This window comes from Balaenoptera musculus, chromosome 9 (genome assembly GCF_009873245.2).
Source record: "Balaenoptera musculus isolate JJ_BM4_2016_0621 chromosome 9, mBalMus1.pri.v3, whole genome shotgun sequence".
NCBI lineage: Eukaryota > Metazoa > Chordata > Mammalia > Artiodactyla > Balaenopteridae > Balaenoptera > Balaenoptera musculus.
Genome location: NC_045793.1, coordinates 100357235 through 100373301, shown reverse-complemented (window position 1 = coordinate 100373301; position 16067 = coordinate 100357235). Strand labels below are relative to the sequence as shown.

Sequence of the window (16067 nt, the reverse complement as noted above, 5' to 3'; positions counted from 1 at the left end):
CCATCCTTCCCTCTTCCTCCTTGCCTCCCTCCCACTGTCTCTTCCCTCCCTCCTTCCTTTTGTACTATCAATTTATTTGCCCAGAGGTCCCGTTTTGAATGTTTTGAGCTTTCTGAACGTCTGAGTTGGGCCCCAGCACAGGAAGGAAGGGAGGGACGGAGGGACATCTTTGTCCTGAAGGAGCGTGGCGGGGGAAGTGGGCGTCTCGCAGCAGGGGGATGCAGAGAGCGCCACAGGGTGGGTCCGGCTGAGGCCGCCGGCCGGGAGGTTCAGGTGGAAGCGCCCTCAGGGTTGGGCGCGAGGCCCTGGGCGGGGGGTGCAGCAGTCCCCAGGCCTTGAGGATGCCCTTGTGGGAATTGGTTGTCCTGGGAGGTTGAAGCCAGATTGTGCAGGGCTTGGATTTTGCCGTTTTCTTTTGGGAAACGTGATGTTAGCAAAGCTCTTTTCTGTGTCCTGAAAATGCCCTGAATCACCCCTTGAGAGTAACCCTCATGGGACTGTGACTTAGAGGAGTGGTGAGAATGCGGGGGGCAAAGCCCTTGGTCTCGAGCGGAAGGAAGGAAGCCCTGCAGCTACATACGAGCCACATTAGATTGGGAGCCGCAGGCCCACCAGGGACACCGTGCAGCTGGACAGGCCTTGGGTCCCACGCCTGGGCTCCCACCCGGTCTACGGCTTAACGGGATTGGGTGGCCTCAGACGGGTCTTGCCCACGCTTGAGCCCCCTTCCGCCGCATGAGGACCGTACGTGGGCTTCGTGCGGATGAGATGAGCTGGGGCAGCCGGCGGGGGCTGAGGGCCACGCGGTGTGACCGAGGGCCCACTGTGGCTTGGCCTGGGCGTGGCCACCACCTCCCGTCCCCCCGGGCGACCCCCGCGCCTCACCGCTGTCCTAGGCCCACGTCGGCCCCGCAGCCAGCCCGCCGCCTGCGAGCAGGGTGCCTGCGTAAGCGTCACATGCACCCAGCTTCAGCTGGGATGTGGTCTGAGCAGGCGGGTGGGGTCGTTCTGAGGGGACCGGGGTGGGTGGTTGCGTTTGGCCCTGGGGGACTGGGAAGCGGGGCGGGGGAGGAGAGCGGGTGGGTGGAGGAGGCGCTGGCAGACACGCTTGGACTCCGCGGTGTCCGCGAGCCGGTGCCGCTGCGGGCGCCGGGCGCCATCCCCCGGCACGCTTGTCGAAGCCGGCCCTGCTGCAGCAGGAAGGCACCAGCCTGGGAGTTTGGGACGCCGTTGCCTGCACGGTGTGCAGATGAAAGATGGTGCCTCTGGGCACCCATGGCCACGTGAAAGGCGCCTGTCGCCGCGTGTACTCGGCCCGTGGCTCTTTTCAGGTATATTGGTAAGTGGCTTCAAGCCAGTGGCCAAATGGGACTCGCCCTTCCCTGTGCCTGCTTTGCTACTTCTCTGCAGGAAGTCCGAAGGTGTGATTATTAGGCCCTGCTCGAAAAGTTTCATTTCCAGCGGGCACTTGTGAGTCTGCTTGGTGCTGAGTGGGCATCCTGAAGCGCCAGCTGCGGGTGAAGGCGTCGGGCCAGCGAGGGTTTGGGGAGCACCTGCCCGAGACCTCTGGAGACGCGCGAGGCCTGGGTGGGGAGGGGGAAGGGTGGACATCAGTGTGGCTAGGGGGCCGTCAGCCTAGAGCCGTCAGAGGGAGTGGACCCCTCCTCCTCGTACAGCGCTGGGAGGGGGCCCTCACGGTCACGGGAGAACAGAGGTGGGGTGCAGCACAGGCCCAGGTGGGAGGAATGGCAAGAAGGCTGGTGTGGGCCTCAGCACGTGGGCTGCACCCCTCCTCAGAGGTTCTGGGGAGGAAGCACTGGCCCCTCTCTGCCCGGCGATCAGCCTCCTCCTCCCCCGTGGGCACCCCTGCCTCCGCGTGCCCACTTTCCTGTCCAGGTTTTAGCAAAGGATGGTTTACGCCCAACCGCCCCTGCCCTCCCTCCTCCCTCCGTCCCTGCCCTCCCTCCGGCCGCATCCCAGGGACCGCATCCCGGTGGCCGTCTCTGTGGCACTCACTGTCACGTGGGCCCTTTCTCTTTGTGGAGCCCCTCTCCTGGTCCCCCTCCGGCTCCCGGCGGGTCTCCGCGCGGGTGTCCTCTGGGCGTCCGTCTCTCCCGAGTGCTGTCCTCTTGGCCCCGTGCCTCTCTCGCTGGGTCCACGCTGCCTCTTCTGCACTTCTGCCTTCGGTCCTCGGGCCTCAGGTTCAGCCCTTGGTGTCCACCAGCCCCCTGGCCTCCATTCTGCTGCTTTCTAGGACCGTCCCCACCTGTTCCGCAGACTCTGCATGGGAGCTCCGTCCTGGCGTCCCCTGGCTCCACTTCTCTCGTCAGTCGTGCAGGTCCTCCACTCACGTGGATCCTGAATCCCGGAGCCCTGGCCCCGTCCGAGCACGGCGTTCCACAGCCATGGCCCAGCATCCTCCCCGCGGCGGGGGAGAGGGTCCAGGCTCCTGTATGTGGCATGGGATCCCCTGGGTGTCCTGCCCCCTCAGTCACTTAGCCCCAGAGATCCTGTATCATCTGGTTTGTTCTGCACACGGCCCCATGGCCCTTTCCTCTGGGTCTTGCTAATGCCTCCCACCCGTGTCACCCGCAGCAGGCACGACTGGGGCACATGGCTGTGCCCTCCCTGAGGCCGTGTTCGATGATCCGTCATAGGTGGGTACCTCGTCTGCCTCCCTAGTGGATGCCCAGCCCTTGAGGCAGGCGGCTGACTTGTCCCAGCCTCTCCAGAGCCAGTCATTGTGCTTCTCAGGGGTGGTGGCTCACGCTTGCTGTGAGCCAAGAGGGGACCCTGTGCCCAGTGTGCCATCGTCCCCAGCTTACTGCCCAGAGCCCGCCCCTGAAGCGGGAGTCCCTGGGCAAGTTCACACCCCAGCAAGAACTGCAAGCTGCCTCTTGCGTGAGGGGACAGCCGGCTGGATAAGCCCTGAGCGATGCTGCAGGAACCTGAGAGGTCTGGCATTCAGGTGTCCTGTCACCATGGGGTCTCTTGAGGGGAATGTTTTGTGCCCTGAAGTCACCCTGTCTGTGAATTTTTGCTTCTGTTGGAAAGGCCGGCAAATAGGGATCTCTTCACAGGAAATGCTTAACTTGATAAAACCAGCCCCTTCCTGCACCTTTATGCATTCTTAACATGGAGTATTTTTGGACTGAATTATTATTTGATTTATACTTCCTGTGTTTACAGTTCATTTTTGTACACTCTGCACTTATTTTTTGCATCGTTATCAGATGGGAGAAGGATGATGCGGGTTACAGCTGGACATGGGTAATTTTCCATCACACAGGGTAATTTTTCCTTGCACCATTCGTGGAAATGATTACCTAGGAGGTTTAGTTTAGTTATTGATCTCTAAGAAGTCTCAAAGTAGCTCTAGCCTCTTGTATTCGTTTCCCAGGGCTGTCCTGACAAAGTACCACAGACTGGGTGGCTTAAACAATAGACATTTCTGACTGTCCTGGAGGCTGGAAGTCTGAGATCAAGGTGTCAGCAGGGCTGGTTTCTCCCGAGGCTTCTCTCCTTGGTATGTAGATGGCTGTCTTCTCCCTGTGTCTTCACATCATCTTCCCTCGTGTGTGTGTGTGTGTGTGTGTGTGTGTTGTGTCTGTGTCCTGATCTTCTTCTCATAAGGACCCCAGTCAGATTGGATTAGGGCCCACCTATATAACCCTACTTTACCTTAACCACCTTTAAGACTTCAACATATGAATTTTGGGGGCACAGAATTCAGCCCATAATACCTGTGTCCATTGAATAAACCCATTATGGAATAAACTTATTCTAGTAAGGTTAATAGTGAAATCAGGTACCATTGGTTCTCCAGTACCTTTGGCTCTGATTTGTCATTTGTTCTCTCATTCATTCCCCACAGCGTATGTCCTGAACCAGGTAACATGGTGGATGTGAATGTGAATCACACACAGGTCCTACTTCCAAGAGTTTAGATTCTAGCTGTTGAGTGAGATGAGCTGGCAGACCGCTCTCGTGCAGGTAGAATTTGGTGTGTTCACGAGTGCACAGGGGCAGGATCTGAAGGTTCACGGGTGGGAGAGAGGATTCCAGTGCGTCCGAAGAGGAGGGTCTCTGAGGTGGTGCCGTCCGGCCTGGAGGACGGGCCCAGGGCATCCCCACACTCAGATCATAATCTCTGGGGGACACATTAGGCTGCATGATCTGTGGGCTCCTCCGAATCCCAGGGCTGTTGGTTCAACCTGAAAATGACCTGAGGGATCAACACAGGGAAGTAGCTGGGTGGCAGAACGTTCCTTGGTGTTGGCAGAGCTTCCTGGGGAATAGCGCGAGCCGTCTCCCCTCCTGCTGTGCAGGTTGGCCCTGGTTTCCAGAGTCTCCAGGCAGGAGAAGCCCCTGGTCGCAGATGAACTGTGGGAGACCCCTGCACTTCGGTTTGCCCTGTCCTTCAGTTTCAGGGAGCCATTGCTTGGTGCGCACCCCTGCGAATCCAGTGGGCGTTCCTTCAGTGGAGAAAGCTGCAGACGGAGAATGTTTCAGGGCCTTTTCTGTGTAAAGGTTCTAATGTGTAGGCGGTTTAATTTCTCTTCAAGAATTTGGCAACCGGTTGTGACTTGGACAGAATCCTAAGCTGCAGAGGATGCTTTTATAGGTTACCCACCCCCAGCTGCAGAGGGCTCGGCTGGGCTCTGGTGTCTGCAGAGCCTGTCTCTGCTCTGGGAAGTGGAAGGGAGCTCCCAGGGAAGGTTGACACTTTGGTCACCATCCTGTGAGGCGGAATGTTGTCCTTTGATTTTCTCCCCTCCTTGATTTTGGTAAATGTCAGCCTCGTACGCAGATAAACCTGCCTCTTTCTTCATGAGGGATTCTGCATTGAGACGGGTTAACAAAGGTCACAGGGGTCCAGTTTACAAGAAGTAAGGCCTCGCCAGCACTTCGGGTTGAGAATGCTATGTGGGAAAGTGGAGGGGGCTCCGTCTGTCATTCCTTCGACTTGGGGGCTGGCGGGAGGGCTGTCACTGGGGGCCATGGTGACACCCACCCGCTGTCCAGCTTCGCCTGAACACTGCCAGCCTATCCGCGCGCACCTTCCCACCGCACCCCTGACCCGCCCGTCTTTGCGATGTGCTTGCACTGAGGGTCAGGTTTTCGAGTCCACCCCAGAACTTGTAAAGGGCAGCAGAGCCTCAGGTGTTCAGTAAACATGCTCCTGTCGGGTGGGAGGGCAGAGGCTTTGGAGAGCGCAGCTGTGTCGTTATGTAACCTCGCTGAGGAATTTGCATGGGCCGCAGGCCCGTCAGGAGGAGCCTGGCGGTGGTCCAGGGCCCTGATGCGCTTGTAAACACTTTCCCATCCACATGCCTGGTCTTGCTGCCTCTGCTTGTGCAAACCCCGTGGCCACTTACACGTTCTGTCCTTGTGGGGCGGGGCTCCGTGACCTCGCTCCAGCGACCCGACTTCTCAACAGAGGGGACTTTCCCAAGGAGCCATTGCAAACAAACAGCACCTTCGTTTATTGTTTCTTGCTAAGGGCACTTACGTAAGATCAGGGAAAATGAATGCGTCCGCAGGCCCCTCTGGATTTGCTCCTGCGGAGGTCGTTGCAGGACTTCTGTTGTGCCGTATCGTCCTGGGACTTGCTGTGCGTGCATCCTTCTCCCCCGCTGTGCCCTGGGTCTCCTGGACCTGGATCGGGCCTGATCCGTTCTGCATCTCGGCCCAGTGGATCTACTTGTGTTTTCATTCACAGCCAGTACTGCTGACCTACTAATGGTTTAGGAAGTGAGTTACAGCCTTGCCACCCTCTGAAATCATTTTCACCTCCAAGTGAAATCATGGTTAGTGCTGGCGCTGGATAATGCAGGTGTTTTGACCTAGGAAGGCAACCATCAAGCTTATTAAACCTTTAAGCGTGTGTGGTTGTAGCTCCTTTGAGGACGCACATTCCTTGATGCCTGTGTAGACAGCCACCGGGGCCACCAGCGAAGTGGGTTGAAATTGTTGTTTCAAATGCAGATATTCTAAAATCCAAAGGCAGAGGATTGACGTGCTCTTAGAAACTCTCTGGGGAGACCTAGGTAAACAAAACTGCTAACGCTGAAGGGATGAAGGGGGTATTAACAGACCTCAATCACTCTAATTGTTACAAAACGTTACCAATACTTTATACCTTAAAAGGCGCGTTTTGGGCACTACTCTCAAGCAAAATGTTGACGGTTCTTTCCGTGGTGTTAGGAGCATGATTCTGGTCTCTTGTCGCTGATGCTACTAAGATTGATTGATGCGGATGATGCATCATTCCTGGCTCTGCAGGGGGTGCCAGAGGCCCCCGGGCGGGGCTCCTGCTGGGTGGGTCCATCTCCTTTCCAGTTGGAGCCGCCAGGACCCCATGTGACCGAGACTTCTGGGGTTTTCTGTGCCTTCAGGAGACAGTGGGGGTCATTCTTGAGGTGGCCAGGAGGACTTGAGGGGGTGGCGGGTACCATCCTGAGCAGTGGGAAGAGGAGTCCACGGTGAAACAACGGGCGGGAGTGTGGGGAGGGCTCAGGTCTCCGCGGGCGAGGTTCGTCAGGGGGCCCCGGAAACCCCTCGGCGAGGGCATGTGTGCGCAGAGGGCGGCTGTTCTGTGGCAGTGGGATACCCCGCTCTTCCTTCCACCCTGAACCCTTGTCGTGTGAGAAACTGGGAGTCTTTAGACACTGGAGTCACGCTGGGCCTGGGGAGGTGCCTGTGCCCCAGGATGACTGGGAGCCAGCAGCCTAGGGCGGGTGAACCCATTTGCTGTCCCTCCCGAGCCCCAGGGCATGTGGTGACCTCTGCCTGGTGCCTGGAGTGGGCTGGGATTCGTGTGTGATGAGTCATGCTCGTGTGTGAGTGTGTGTGTGTGTGTGTGTGTGTGTGTGTGTGTGTGTGTGTGTCTGCTGTGATGAGTGATGGTGAGACCGGAGGAGGGGAGCCCACAGAACGTCTTGGGTTCTGGGGAAGGTGGGAGCTGGGCCTGGGGGCTCCTGGTTGGGATCAGCTGCCGTCAAGACCTGCCTGCAGGATGAACCCTTTAACTCAGAGCAGGAGAAGGTCTCCCTGAAAGGGAGCTGTCGTAGGGCCTTCTGTGCTGCCCTCAGGCTGCACATGCCTCTTTACCCAGCGCCTTGCGATGCCCCCGTGTCCACCTGGGGCTCTGCCTGCCCACAGGCACCTGGTGCCAGCTTGGGGGAGCTACCAGCTCTGTGTGGCATGACCCTGTGGGCTGGCCTGGGGCTGCTTCCCTCAGTGGATGTCAGCTTCTGGAGGCCTTGTTGGGTTATTTTACAGCCTCAGGACCCCTCAGTATTTTTTTTTAAAAATAAATTTATTTATTTATTTATTTTTGGCTGCATTGGGTCTTCGTTGCTGCACGCGGGCTTTCTCTAGTTGTGGCGAGCGGGGGCTACTCTTCGATGCGGTGCGCGGGCTTCTCATTACGGTGGCCTCTCTTGCCGCGGAGCATGGGCTCTAGGCATGCGGGCTTCAGTACTTGTGGCGCGTGGGCTCAGTAGTTGTGGCTCGCACGCTCTAGAGCGCAGGCTCAGTAGTTGTGGCTCACGGGCCTGGTTGCTCTGTGGCATGTGGGATTCCCCCAGACCAGGGCTCGAACCCGTGTCCCCTGCACCGGCAGGCGGATTCCCAACCACTGTACCACCAGGGAAGCCCCCCCCTCAGTATTGATAAAGATTTAAGGGCCAGACTGGTGTGCGCCTGAAACTCTCTTTCCTTTTCTCCAGTCTTCTCCCCTTTTCCCTCGTACTTCCAAGGTACCAGTGGAAAAAGGCAAACGGAGGGGGGGGGGTCCATCACCCCACAGAGATGGGCACGTCCTCTGCGTGGGAGTCTCCACCGCAGCACGTGTGGGACCTCTGCTGAGTGGGCAGCGCGGTCAGTGTGGGGCGAGGGCCCTGGAGGGGCGAGGATGCAAGTAGCACACTCCGGAAGGAAGGCTGAGGGGACAGCCTTTGAGGGGGCCCTGCTGAGGAGCCAGGGACCCCGACGAGGTGGGAGAGGACTTGCGGCCGGCGATCCATTTGCTGTTGGAAAGCAAACTGAAGGCTTCACACTTCTGCAGAATTCTCATTGGCTGGTTCCCTGGCCAGGGGCCGGAGGCCAGGCCTGAGCCTGCATCCCCACTGGCCGCGTGTGCACAGGCCGCCTGGCACCTCCCGCCTCGTGAATGCTCAGCTCGCGTTTGTCAACGTGAAACACTCCCCTGACGGTCTGTTTACATTTTTTCTTCAGACTGTCTCCTTGTAGAGAGCACAAAGGTAGACGACCTCGGGGTCTACCCTAAGGGGCACAGTTCCCGACACGCTGGCCGCGGCTCCTTGGGCCTTTATTTTTTTCTCTCGAGTGGCGGTTTCACTGGTGAAGGTGATAGACCGGTCACCTGCGGCATCCTCCCGCATCGCTGGTCCGGGCGGTCAGTGACCTTGCACAGAATCACTGAAGCCCGGCTTTTTCCGAGCAGAGTCTCTTGTGAGCATGGCTGCCTCTGAGATCCCTGCACCTCCAGCCTCCCTTCCTCCCGGGCACGCTCCGTGCAGGGAGTGGCCACCTCTGCTGAGTGTCTGAGGGCACGATCCAGCCTGCTTCTGGTCTTGGATCCCTGGGGACCCTGGAAAGGAGCCCTGCCCTGCCATGGGAGGGAGGCAGGGTCCCCTCTCCTGCAGCACGCCACCCCGCCGTGACCTTCGAGCCCTCCCCGTGGCCAGCGCCGTCCACAGACCCCTCAGGCAGGGGCAGGGAGGCCCCCGTGTAAAGGTGGGAAACGACGCCAGGGCCCCTCCCCTGCCCACCCTTCCCTGCCACGTGCCAGGAAGGGGTGCTTCCACCCTCCATAACAGCACAGTCACTCCAGGGGCCTGAGCTGCTCCCAGGGACCTAGGGCCACGGAGCCACAGCCTGAGTTCAAATCACAGCCCCGGTGATTCTGGAGACTGGTCTCAAGTGGCCATTCAGGACGTCTGGACAACCCAGCAGTGGAATTTCAATTCCAAGGCCTCTCTCCCTTTCCCCTTCCCTTCCTTCTCCCTTCTCCCCATCTCTCTCTCTCTCTCTCTGAATTATAGCACGCAACATAAATATTGAGCATAGTTCAGAAAGTGATGACCGCCTGCTTCTTTCATGAGAACAGAAAGGCTTTAAGGTGAAACATGGAGAGTTTAGATGAAATGAGGAAGAAGAGGCCTCGGAATTTCATTCCTCAGCCGTCTTCCAAAGTAGAGGTGTGGTCCGTCTGAGGACTGAGGACTGGGGGATTCCTGTCCTGTTGGAACAGCACAGGTGTCCTCCAGAAGGACCAAAGCCGCGGTGACGTTTGCAGCCCGTCTCCTGGGCTGGGACCCACTGGCGGCTGCGCGCACTCCCAGCCCCTCCTGGAAGGGAGTGGCCTGTGCCCCCCCACCCCGACAAGCGCCCTCCGCACCCCCCGAAAAGCGCCCTCCGTGGGCGTGGGCTCCCCTGAGGACACACCCTCTTTACCCCAGGTGAAGTGCTACCACAAGAAGTACCGCTCGGCCACCCGAGACGTCATTTTCCGCCTGCAGTTTCACACCGGGGCCGTTCAGGGCTATGGACTTGTGTTTGCAAAGGAGGATTTGGACAACGCCAGCAAAGGTGAGGTCCCTGCCCCGAGTCCAGACTGGGGGTGTGGGCAGTGGACCCTCGGCGGGCGACCCCCGGCGGCCTCGTGTGTTTCTTTCACTGTTCTCCCCCGCTCCACCCGTAAGTCAGCCTATTGACAAAATCATTACCAGTCTCACAGAAGACTGGCAACTGACCCAACAAAGAAAAATGTCTAGAGACACGGTGAAACTGCTGATACTTCCTCTGTCATTGGTGCGCTGTTGGAGATTTGGGAAGGGGGTTGTCCTGGTTGGAATATAAAGACAAAATTCATCCACCCTTTCCCGTCTCATTGTCTCCAAATTTGTTGACACAAGATTTCTTTTTTAGATGACCGTTTTCCTGATAATGGGAAGATTGAGTTGGTCTTCTCAGCCACTCCTGAGAAGATTCAAGGTGGGTAGAATGCAGAATGCTGGGGGGCAGGATGCTGACCTGGTTGGGTGATGCACATGCTGGGGCCTCTGTCTGGCTTCCCACCTCTGCACATAATTGGAAATATAATATATTTTAAAAAATAATAGGATACTATACAGTGGGAGGGCATTGCCTTAGAGACAGTAGGGCCCAGGTGGGTCAATAAGACCCCAGAGATGGTGTGACTCGCCCAAGGAAGGGCCCAGAACCTTAGGACTGGGGCCGTGTCTTGATGCCCTGTTTACTTCTCCCTCAACAAACAGCCACATGTTTTTAAAGAGGATTAGAAATATAGCAGACTGCAAATATTTATGAGCAAAACAGACTCTCTCCTTTCTTCTAAAAATACATTTAAAGAGAAATCAGTCCCTTTATCGTGAAGGCAAATGGTTCATTTCCATCACCAAGATCCATACTCGTGAAACTTTTAATTCAGTTTTTAATAGCTGTGGAAAAGAAGCACCCTACTTCTGTGCCCAGTGCCATAGATTTAGGCATGAACAGTTAAATGCAAGGCTGTGGGGTAAGAACCCTCCTGGCATCCTCAGAATGATCAGGGAGCCTCGAGGGAGGGAGGGCCCAAACCTGCCCCTCCCGTCCACCTGCCCTGAGGCCGATCCTCTGGGTGCCTCTGGGTCCTTGACCTGCCAAGCCATCCGGGTGATCCCTTAGTGCAGAAACAGCGCCCAGAGCCCCGTACCCGGTGGATGGAGGACCAGTGTTCGCCTTTCCTTTCTGCCAAGCGGTGCTCACTGTTGTTCAGTTCATCCCAAATGGTGCACAGCAGCTCTGATTACTGGAGGGCTTGTGGGAGAGGGCGTGGATCCGAGTGCTGGGCTTGGGCACTCAGATGCGGGGGCTCCTCTGCCTCATTGCTGGCAGACGCCCAGAGGCGCCGGCTTCTCTCTAACTGACGCCTGTTGCCCCCGTCCCACCGCCCTGCAGGGTGTGAACATTTGCAAAACGACCACGGGGTGATTGTGGACTTCAACACGGCAGACCCGCTGATCCGCTGGGACTCGTACGAGAACCTGAGCGCAGACGGTGAAGGTGAGTCTGGTTACCTTGTGTCAGTTTACCAGAGAATAGGGCCCAGAAAAAGCAGCCTGTTCACGTTTAGATCAGAAATCTCCTTGCAGTCTGCTTGGAGGCTGGGAACCCTGCCGTCCAGGACCCCTGCCGCCGTGAGTCTGAGGGGACTCGTGGGAGTCAGGCTTGGTTTTATTTCTGTTTGCTCATTACACTGGTGTCCTGGTTGTATGGTTGCATCATTTAATCTCTGTTTTTGTGAGTCTGTCTCTCCCAAACATGTTCTCTCCTGGCCACGGGATACGCAGTTTGGGTCACAAGTATCACGAAGGGGGAAAGGAATGAAGGGTGGCGTCTGCCAGGTTTACAGAAAGAAGCCCCCGGAGGCTGATTTCAAAGAAGAGGGATCAGTCTTCTTCCAGGCGCTTGAGAACACTGGCCTTTCATCTTTTTCAACCACCAACTGAGAACAGACCTGATTTGGGAGAGAAAAATCAAAACATTTTTGTCCAGTTACTTTCGTCCAGACATTAAATAGCTAGAAGCGAGTCTTGTGGCGGTAACTCCGCCGGTGCCCATCTTTGTGCATCTCTGGGCTGGCAGGGGCTGGCGGCTGGGGATGTCTGCGGTCCACGCCAGGGGCCACGAGGCTCCTCTACTTGTCCGCCTGGGGTGTCTGGGCTCGTGTCAGTACTTTTGTGGTGCAGACCCTCCTGCTGTCTGGAGGTGAAGTCCGCGCCACTGTTGTACTTCAGGCACGGTTTCTAAATGCCGGCTGCGTGTTTCACAGCAGGGGTGGCCCCTGCCTGTGTCAGGTTTCATCAGGTCTCATCACCTGACCGCTCCCTTGGAGCCCCTGTCAAGCATGTGCACGTACCTCTGAGCACTGGTCCAGTACCTGGTCCATCCACCACACTGCCTTCCATCAGAGGGGTTCCCAGTAGCTCTTGATTTATTTTCTTAGACCTCTCGAATCTACTTTTTTTCAAAATTGAGGTATACTTGGTGTACAATATTATATAAGTTATAGGTGTACAACATAGTGATTCACAATTTTGAAAGGTTATATTCCATTTATAGTTATTATAGAATATTGGTTATATTCCCTGTGTTGTACAATATATCCTGTAGCTTATTTATTATATACATAATAGTTTGTACCTCTTAATTCCCTACCCCTATCTGGCCCCTCCTCAATTGCACTTGATCTTGGTGGAACTCATGTGGCGTTCCGAGTTCTCATGGTTGCTAAGTGCTGCCTCTGTGGCCCCTGCTGCCAAGGCCCTGCAGACCCTTGCATAGCCACCTTCCAGAAAGCATACACAGCTTCTCTCCCATGGAAACATTACCCTTCCTGAAGTTCCCTCCCTTCCCCCAACTCTCCAGGGCTCCTCGCTGAGGCTGACCTGCATCGGTGAACTCATTCCTGATGCCCTCAGCTCTCACCTGGAGCTTCAGTCCCTTGCGTGGGTCCCTGGAGGAGGACGCAACTGGGCCCCCAGACCTGCAAAGGCGGGGGCCTTGGCCGGCAGGAAACAGGGTCTCTCTCAGCCATGCTTCCATCAGGGCAAAACTCTCTCCAGGGTTTGGTAGCCTACGGAACCGTGTCTTTTGGCTGGAAAATGATGTTGCAGCCCCCTCTTCTATCTGCACTTCCATCCCTGGTCCCTACTGGTTAAAAAAAAAAAAACGGGAAAAACCACACGCACACAGAAGCATTGACGTAAGCCGTATTTGTCTTTGGAGACCCCTGCTGTCCTGGAATGGACCCTCCACAGTGGCCTTCTGTCAGGGGCCTTGACCCCCCTGTAATGTCTGAGTGAGGATGTGGACAAATGATTCCAAGTGTCCTGTCGTCGCTGTGGAGAGCCACTCCTCTGCTCCCGGCTCTGTGGCCCTGGCGGGGTGATGGGGGTCCCGCTGCCCCATCCGCATTTCGTGGGGCGCCCTTTCAAGGACAGAGAAGTTGGGAGGGGTGACGGCAGACAGCGGGGCAGCCTGCCAGAGCCTCTCCTATGCCATTTTATTTCATCCACACAAGAACCTGTGGCCCATTTTAGAGATAAAGGCGGCAGTTCCCAAGAGAAATCAAAAGCTAGACGTTGGTGAGGGGTCCTGGTAGCCTTTCGGGGTTGTGTACTGTTGGTGATCACGGGTGAAGCTGAGTGAGTTGTCGTGTGTTCGAGATCACGCAGGACAGAGACCGTGGAAACGGGACTCAAGTCTGGGCCTCTTTGACCAAATAGGTGCAAACCTCATACTTCCAGCTGAAAACCTGCTGGTCCCTGGGCCAGGGTGAGGCCTGCAGACAGCATTATCCCCTCTAGGCAGTGTGAACAGAAAAGATGTATTTCTAGGGCGCTGGGTGGCGAGCTTCCGGACAGATGTGACTGTCTACCCCAGTGGGCTTGACCATCTCCGGGCGCTGCCCTCGGGGCCCCGGCTGCACGGTGAGCCCTGTGCTTGGGGCCCAGGACATGGAGTTGAGCTGCGTCGGGCAGCCCCACTTGCGTCGGGTGACAGGACAGGGCAGCAAGCGCTGTTCTGTGTAAAGACACCTTACTGACTCTATATTGGTGGTTCGTCAACATCGAACTCCTGGCCGGCAGCATGTAACTGATGCCTGAGCAGAGCTGATCTACGCCCGTGTTTCCTCCATAAGGCACCTCGTGGCCTCCGGCTCTGAGGAACATCGCTTCAGCACTTTGCTGGGGGGCCACTTTACATAGAAAAAGCACCAACAAAGTGCACGGAAATGCAACAAGTGTGGCATGAAATAGGCCTGGAGAAGGCCACTTTATGGTGTGAGAGCTGGAAGGAGAAGGCAGGGGTCCCTTTGTTCCACCACAGCTACGAGCCTGTGTGTGGGACCCTGGAAACTTCTACCACTCTGTGCATGTCAGTGAGTGACCACGGAAATGCTGTGTGTATTGATTTGAGGGTTACAAGTAAGGAATTCTTAGTGAGCAGGTGAATTTTCAGATATGGAATCGTGAATGATGGGGGTTGGCGGTACTTACTGTTTCTGTTCCTTTTGTCCCTCCCACGGGGCTAAGTCCTCTGCGCCCGGGGACCACAACCGGCCTGTTCCAGGGAGGTCTAAGAGTCACAGCTCTGCCCCAGCTGCCTGCGTTTGGTTTCCTGCCTCTCTGCCTGTGCTGTGTGGCCTCGGACAAGTTCCTGTGTCCTTTCCTCCGCTGCACAGTGGGAATAGCGTAGCTCCAGAGCTGCTGAGAGGATGCCGTGAAATGATCAGCCTGAGGCGGTGAGCACATCCTTCAGACGACGGGGTCCTATAAACAGTCTTATCCCTTCCTCTGAAGCCCGGAGGTTGATGGAGACCCTGGTCTAACAGGAGGTCGGTGAAGGTGTGTGGCACCCTGAGACGTGGGAGAAGCACGTGTCTGTCTTTCCCTGCGCTGTCAGGTGGCAGCACAGCATGGCGACACCAAGTGGGGCCTTGCTCTTGGCTCTGGTGACTTTTCTGTTCCACCCAGAAACGTTTCTGTTCCCGTCTCTCACCTTGGTGCTGACGCTGCTCAACGATGAATGTCGCTGCTGCTACAACTTCGTGTGGCACAAGGCGCGTTGCGCCAGCAGGCTGTGGTGGCTGGGGGGGTGCCCACCGCACCGCACAGGTCCCTGGACGCGGGGTGCCACGCCCAGAGGCAGTGTTGGCCCCCCGCTGGAGGCCGGGGGTGATGCAGGACCACAGCGAGCCAGCAAAGCAAGTGCCCACAGCCCTGCTCCTCTCTCCCACGAGGCCTGCGGCTCTGGGGCTGCTCTCCTGCTCTTCCTCTCTCGCTCGACGAGGCACGTCCTTGTCTGAAATGGCCTATTTTAATTAGATCGTCCTAGAGGTAACCCCAGCTCATACATTTTCCCTTTTTCACGTGTCTCATATTTCCTTAGGGGCTGCCGTGTTTCTGATGCTGTGATGAGCTCAGGGAGAGAAAATAAGCAGACCTCATGGGGAAGACATATGTGTGTGTGTATTTGTGTATGTATGTGTGCACGTGTGTGTGTGTGTGTGTAGTGTGTATATGTGTGTATGTATATATGTATGTGTGTGCATATATATGTGTGTATATATGTGTATGTGTCTGTGTGTATTTAATATACGTGGTGTGTATGTGTGTTCATGTGTACATGTGTGTGTTGATGTGTACATGTGTGTATGTGTATGTGTGAGCACGTGTGTGTGTGTGTACCTATCTCTCTGTCTACCTCAGCAGTGGCCAGAAGATGCCCCGTGTGCCATGGGAGGACTAGGTACCAGGAATTAGGGAAGATGGAAGAGAAGCAGCTACTCAGCCTGTGTATTCGAGGGAGATGCAGGAAGAAGATGCCTCTTGCAGGCAGGGGTGCAGGAAGGGGGCGTGGGAGAGCCCGGCGTTCACCTGCCTCATTGCAGGCATGCCGCAGGAAGCGGCAGGCGCTGGGTGAAGGGAGGTGTCAGGACCCGGACAGGAGGGCAGCAGTGAAGAGGCTTCTGGAGGCCCTGGACTCGGGTGTGGCTCTGGGTGGGCAGTAGGCGGTTTTCTATTTAGGAGGTAGATGACGAAGACTCTCCGCCAGATTCAACTCAGGGGTTGGGGCAGGGAAGCTTCCAGAACAGCCCACATTTGGGCATGAACCCTTGCTGTGCCCCGCTTTCCTCTGTTCCTGGCTTTAACCAATGAATGGGTTTCTGGCCACTGGTAAAACTCGTGGATCCAAGGTTGCATAGACGGGGGCCACCATCCCCCAGGTTTTGGCTCTGCTACTTCAAGTTGCTACCTTATAAACATCCTGTAGTTCAGACTCGGCCTCCCAGGTGACCACAGTTGTCCCAGAGCTTCATGGGGGCTGGTTGCAGGAGAGGGAGACTTAGATTTCTCACCAGCTTCACAGTAAGACGCAGTCCTCTCACTCTCCCATGCAGGACGCTCTGCAAAGCCTGCGGCAGTTGGCCTGCTGGTGAGGACAAGTTGGGTCAAGAAGCGGCTGGCCAC

General features: G+C 56.5%; 1 protein-coding gene across 9 annotated transcripts in view; it reads left to right on the top strand.

The window, feature by feature from the left end:
* TNS3 (tensin 3) overlaps nt 1-16067 on the top strand; it is a 239058-nt gene that overhangs the window by 128897 nt on the left and 94094 nt on the right. For all 9 annotated transcript variants that reach the window (XM_036863546.1, XM_036863553.1, XM_036863547.1 and 6 more), the window contains 3 exons: nt 9489-9618; nt 9958-10023; nt 10990-11094. In XM_036863546.1, the coding sequence (XP_036719441.1) occupies nt 9489-9618; nt 9958-10023; nt 10990-11094 (301 nt within the window). The remainder of the gene's footprint in view (nt 1-9488; nt 9619-9957; nt 10024-10989; nt 11095-16067) is intronic.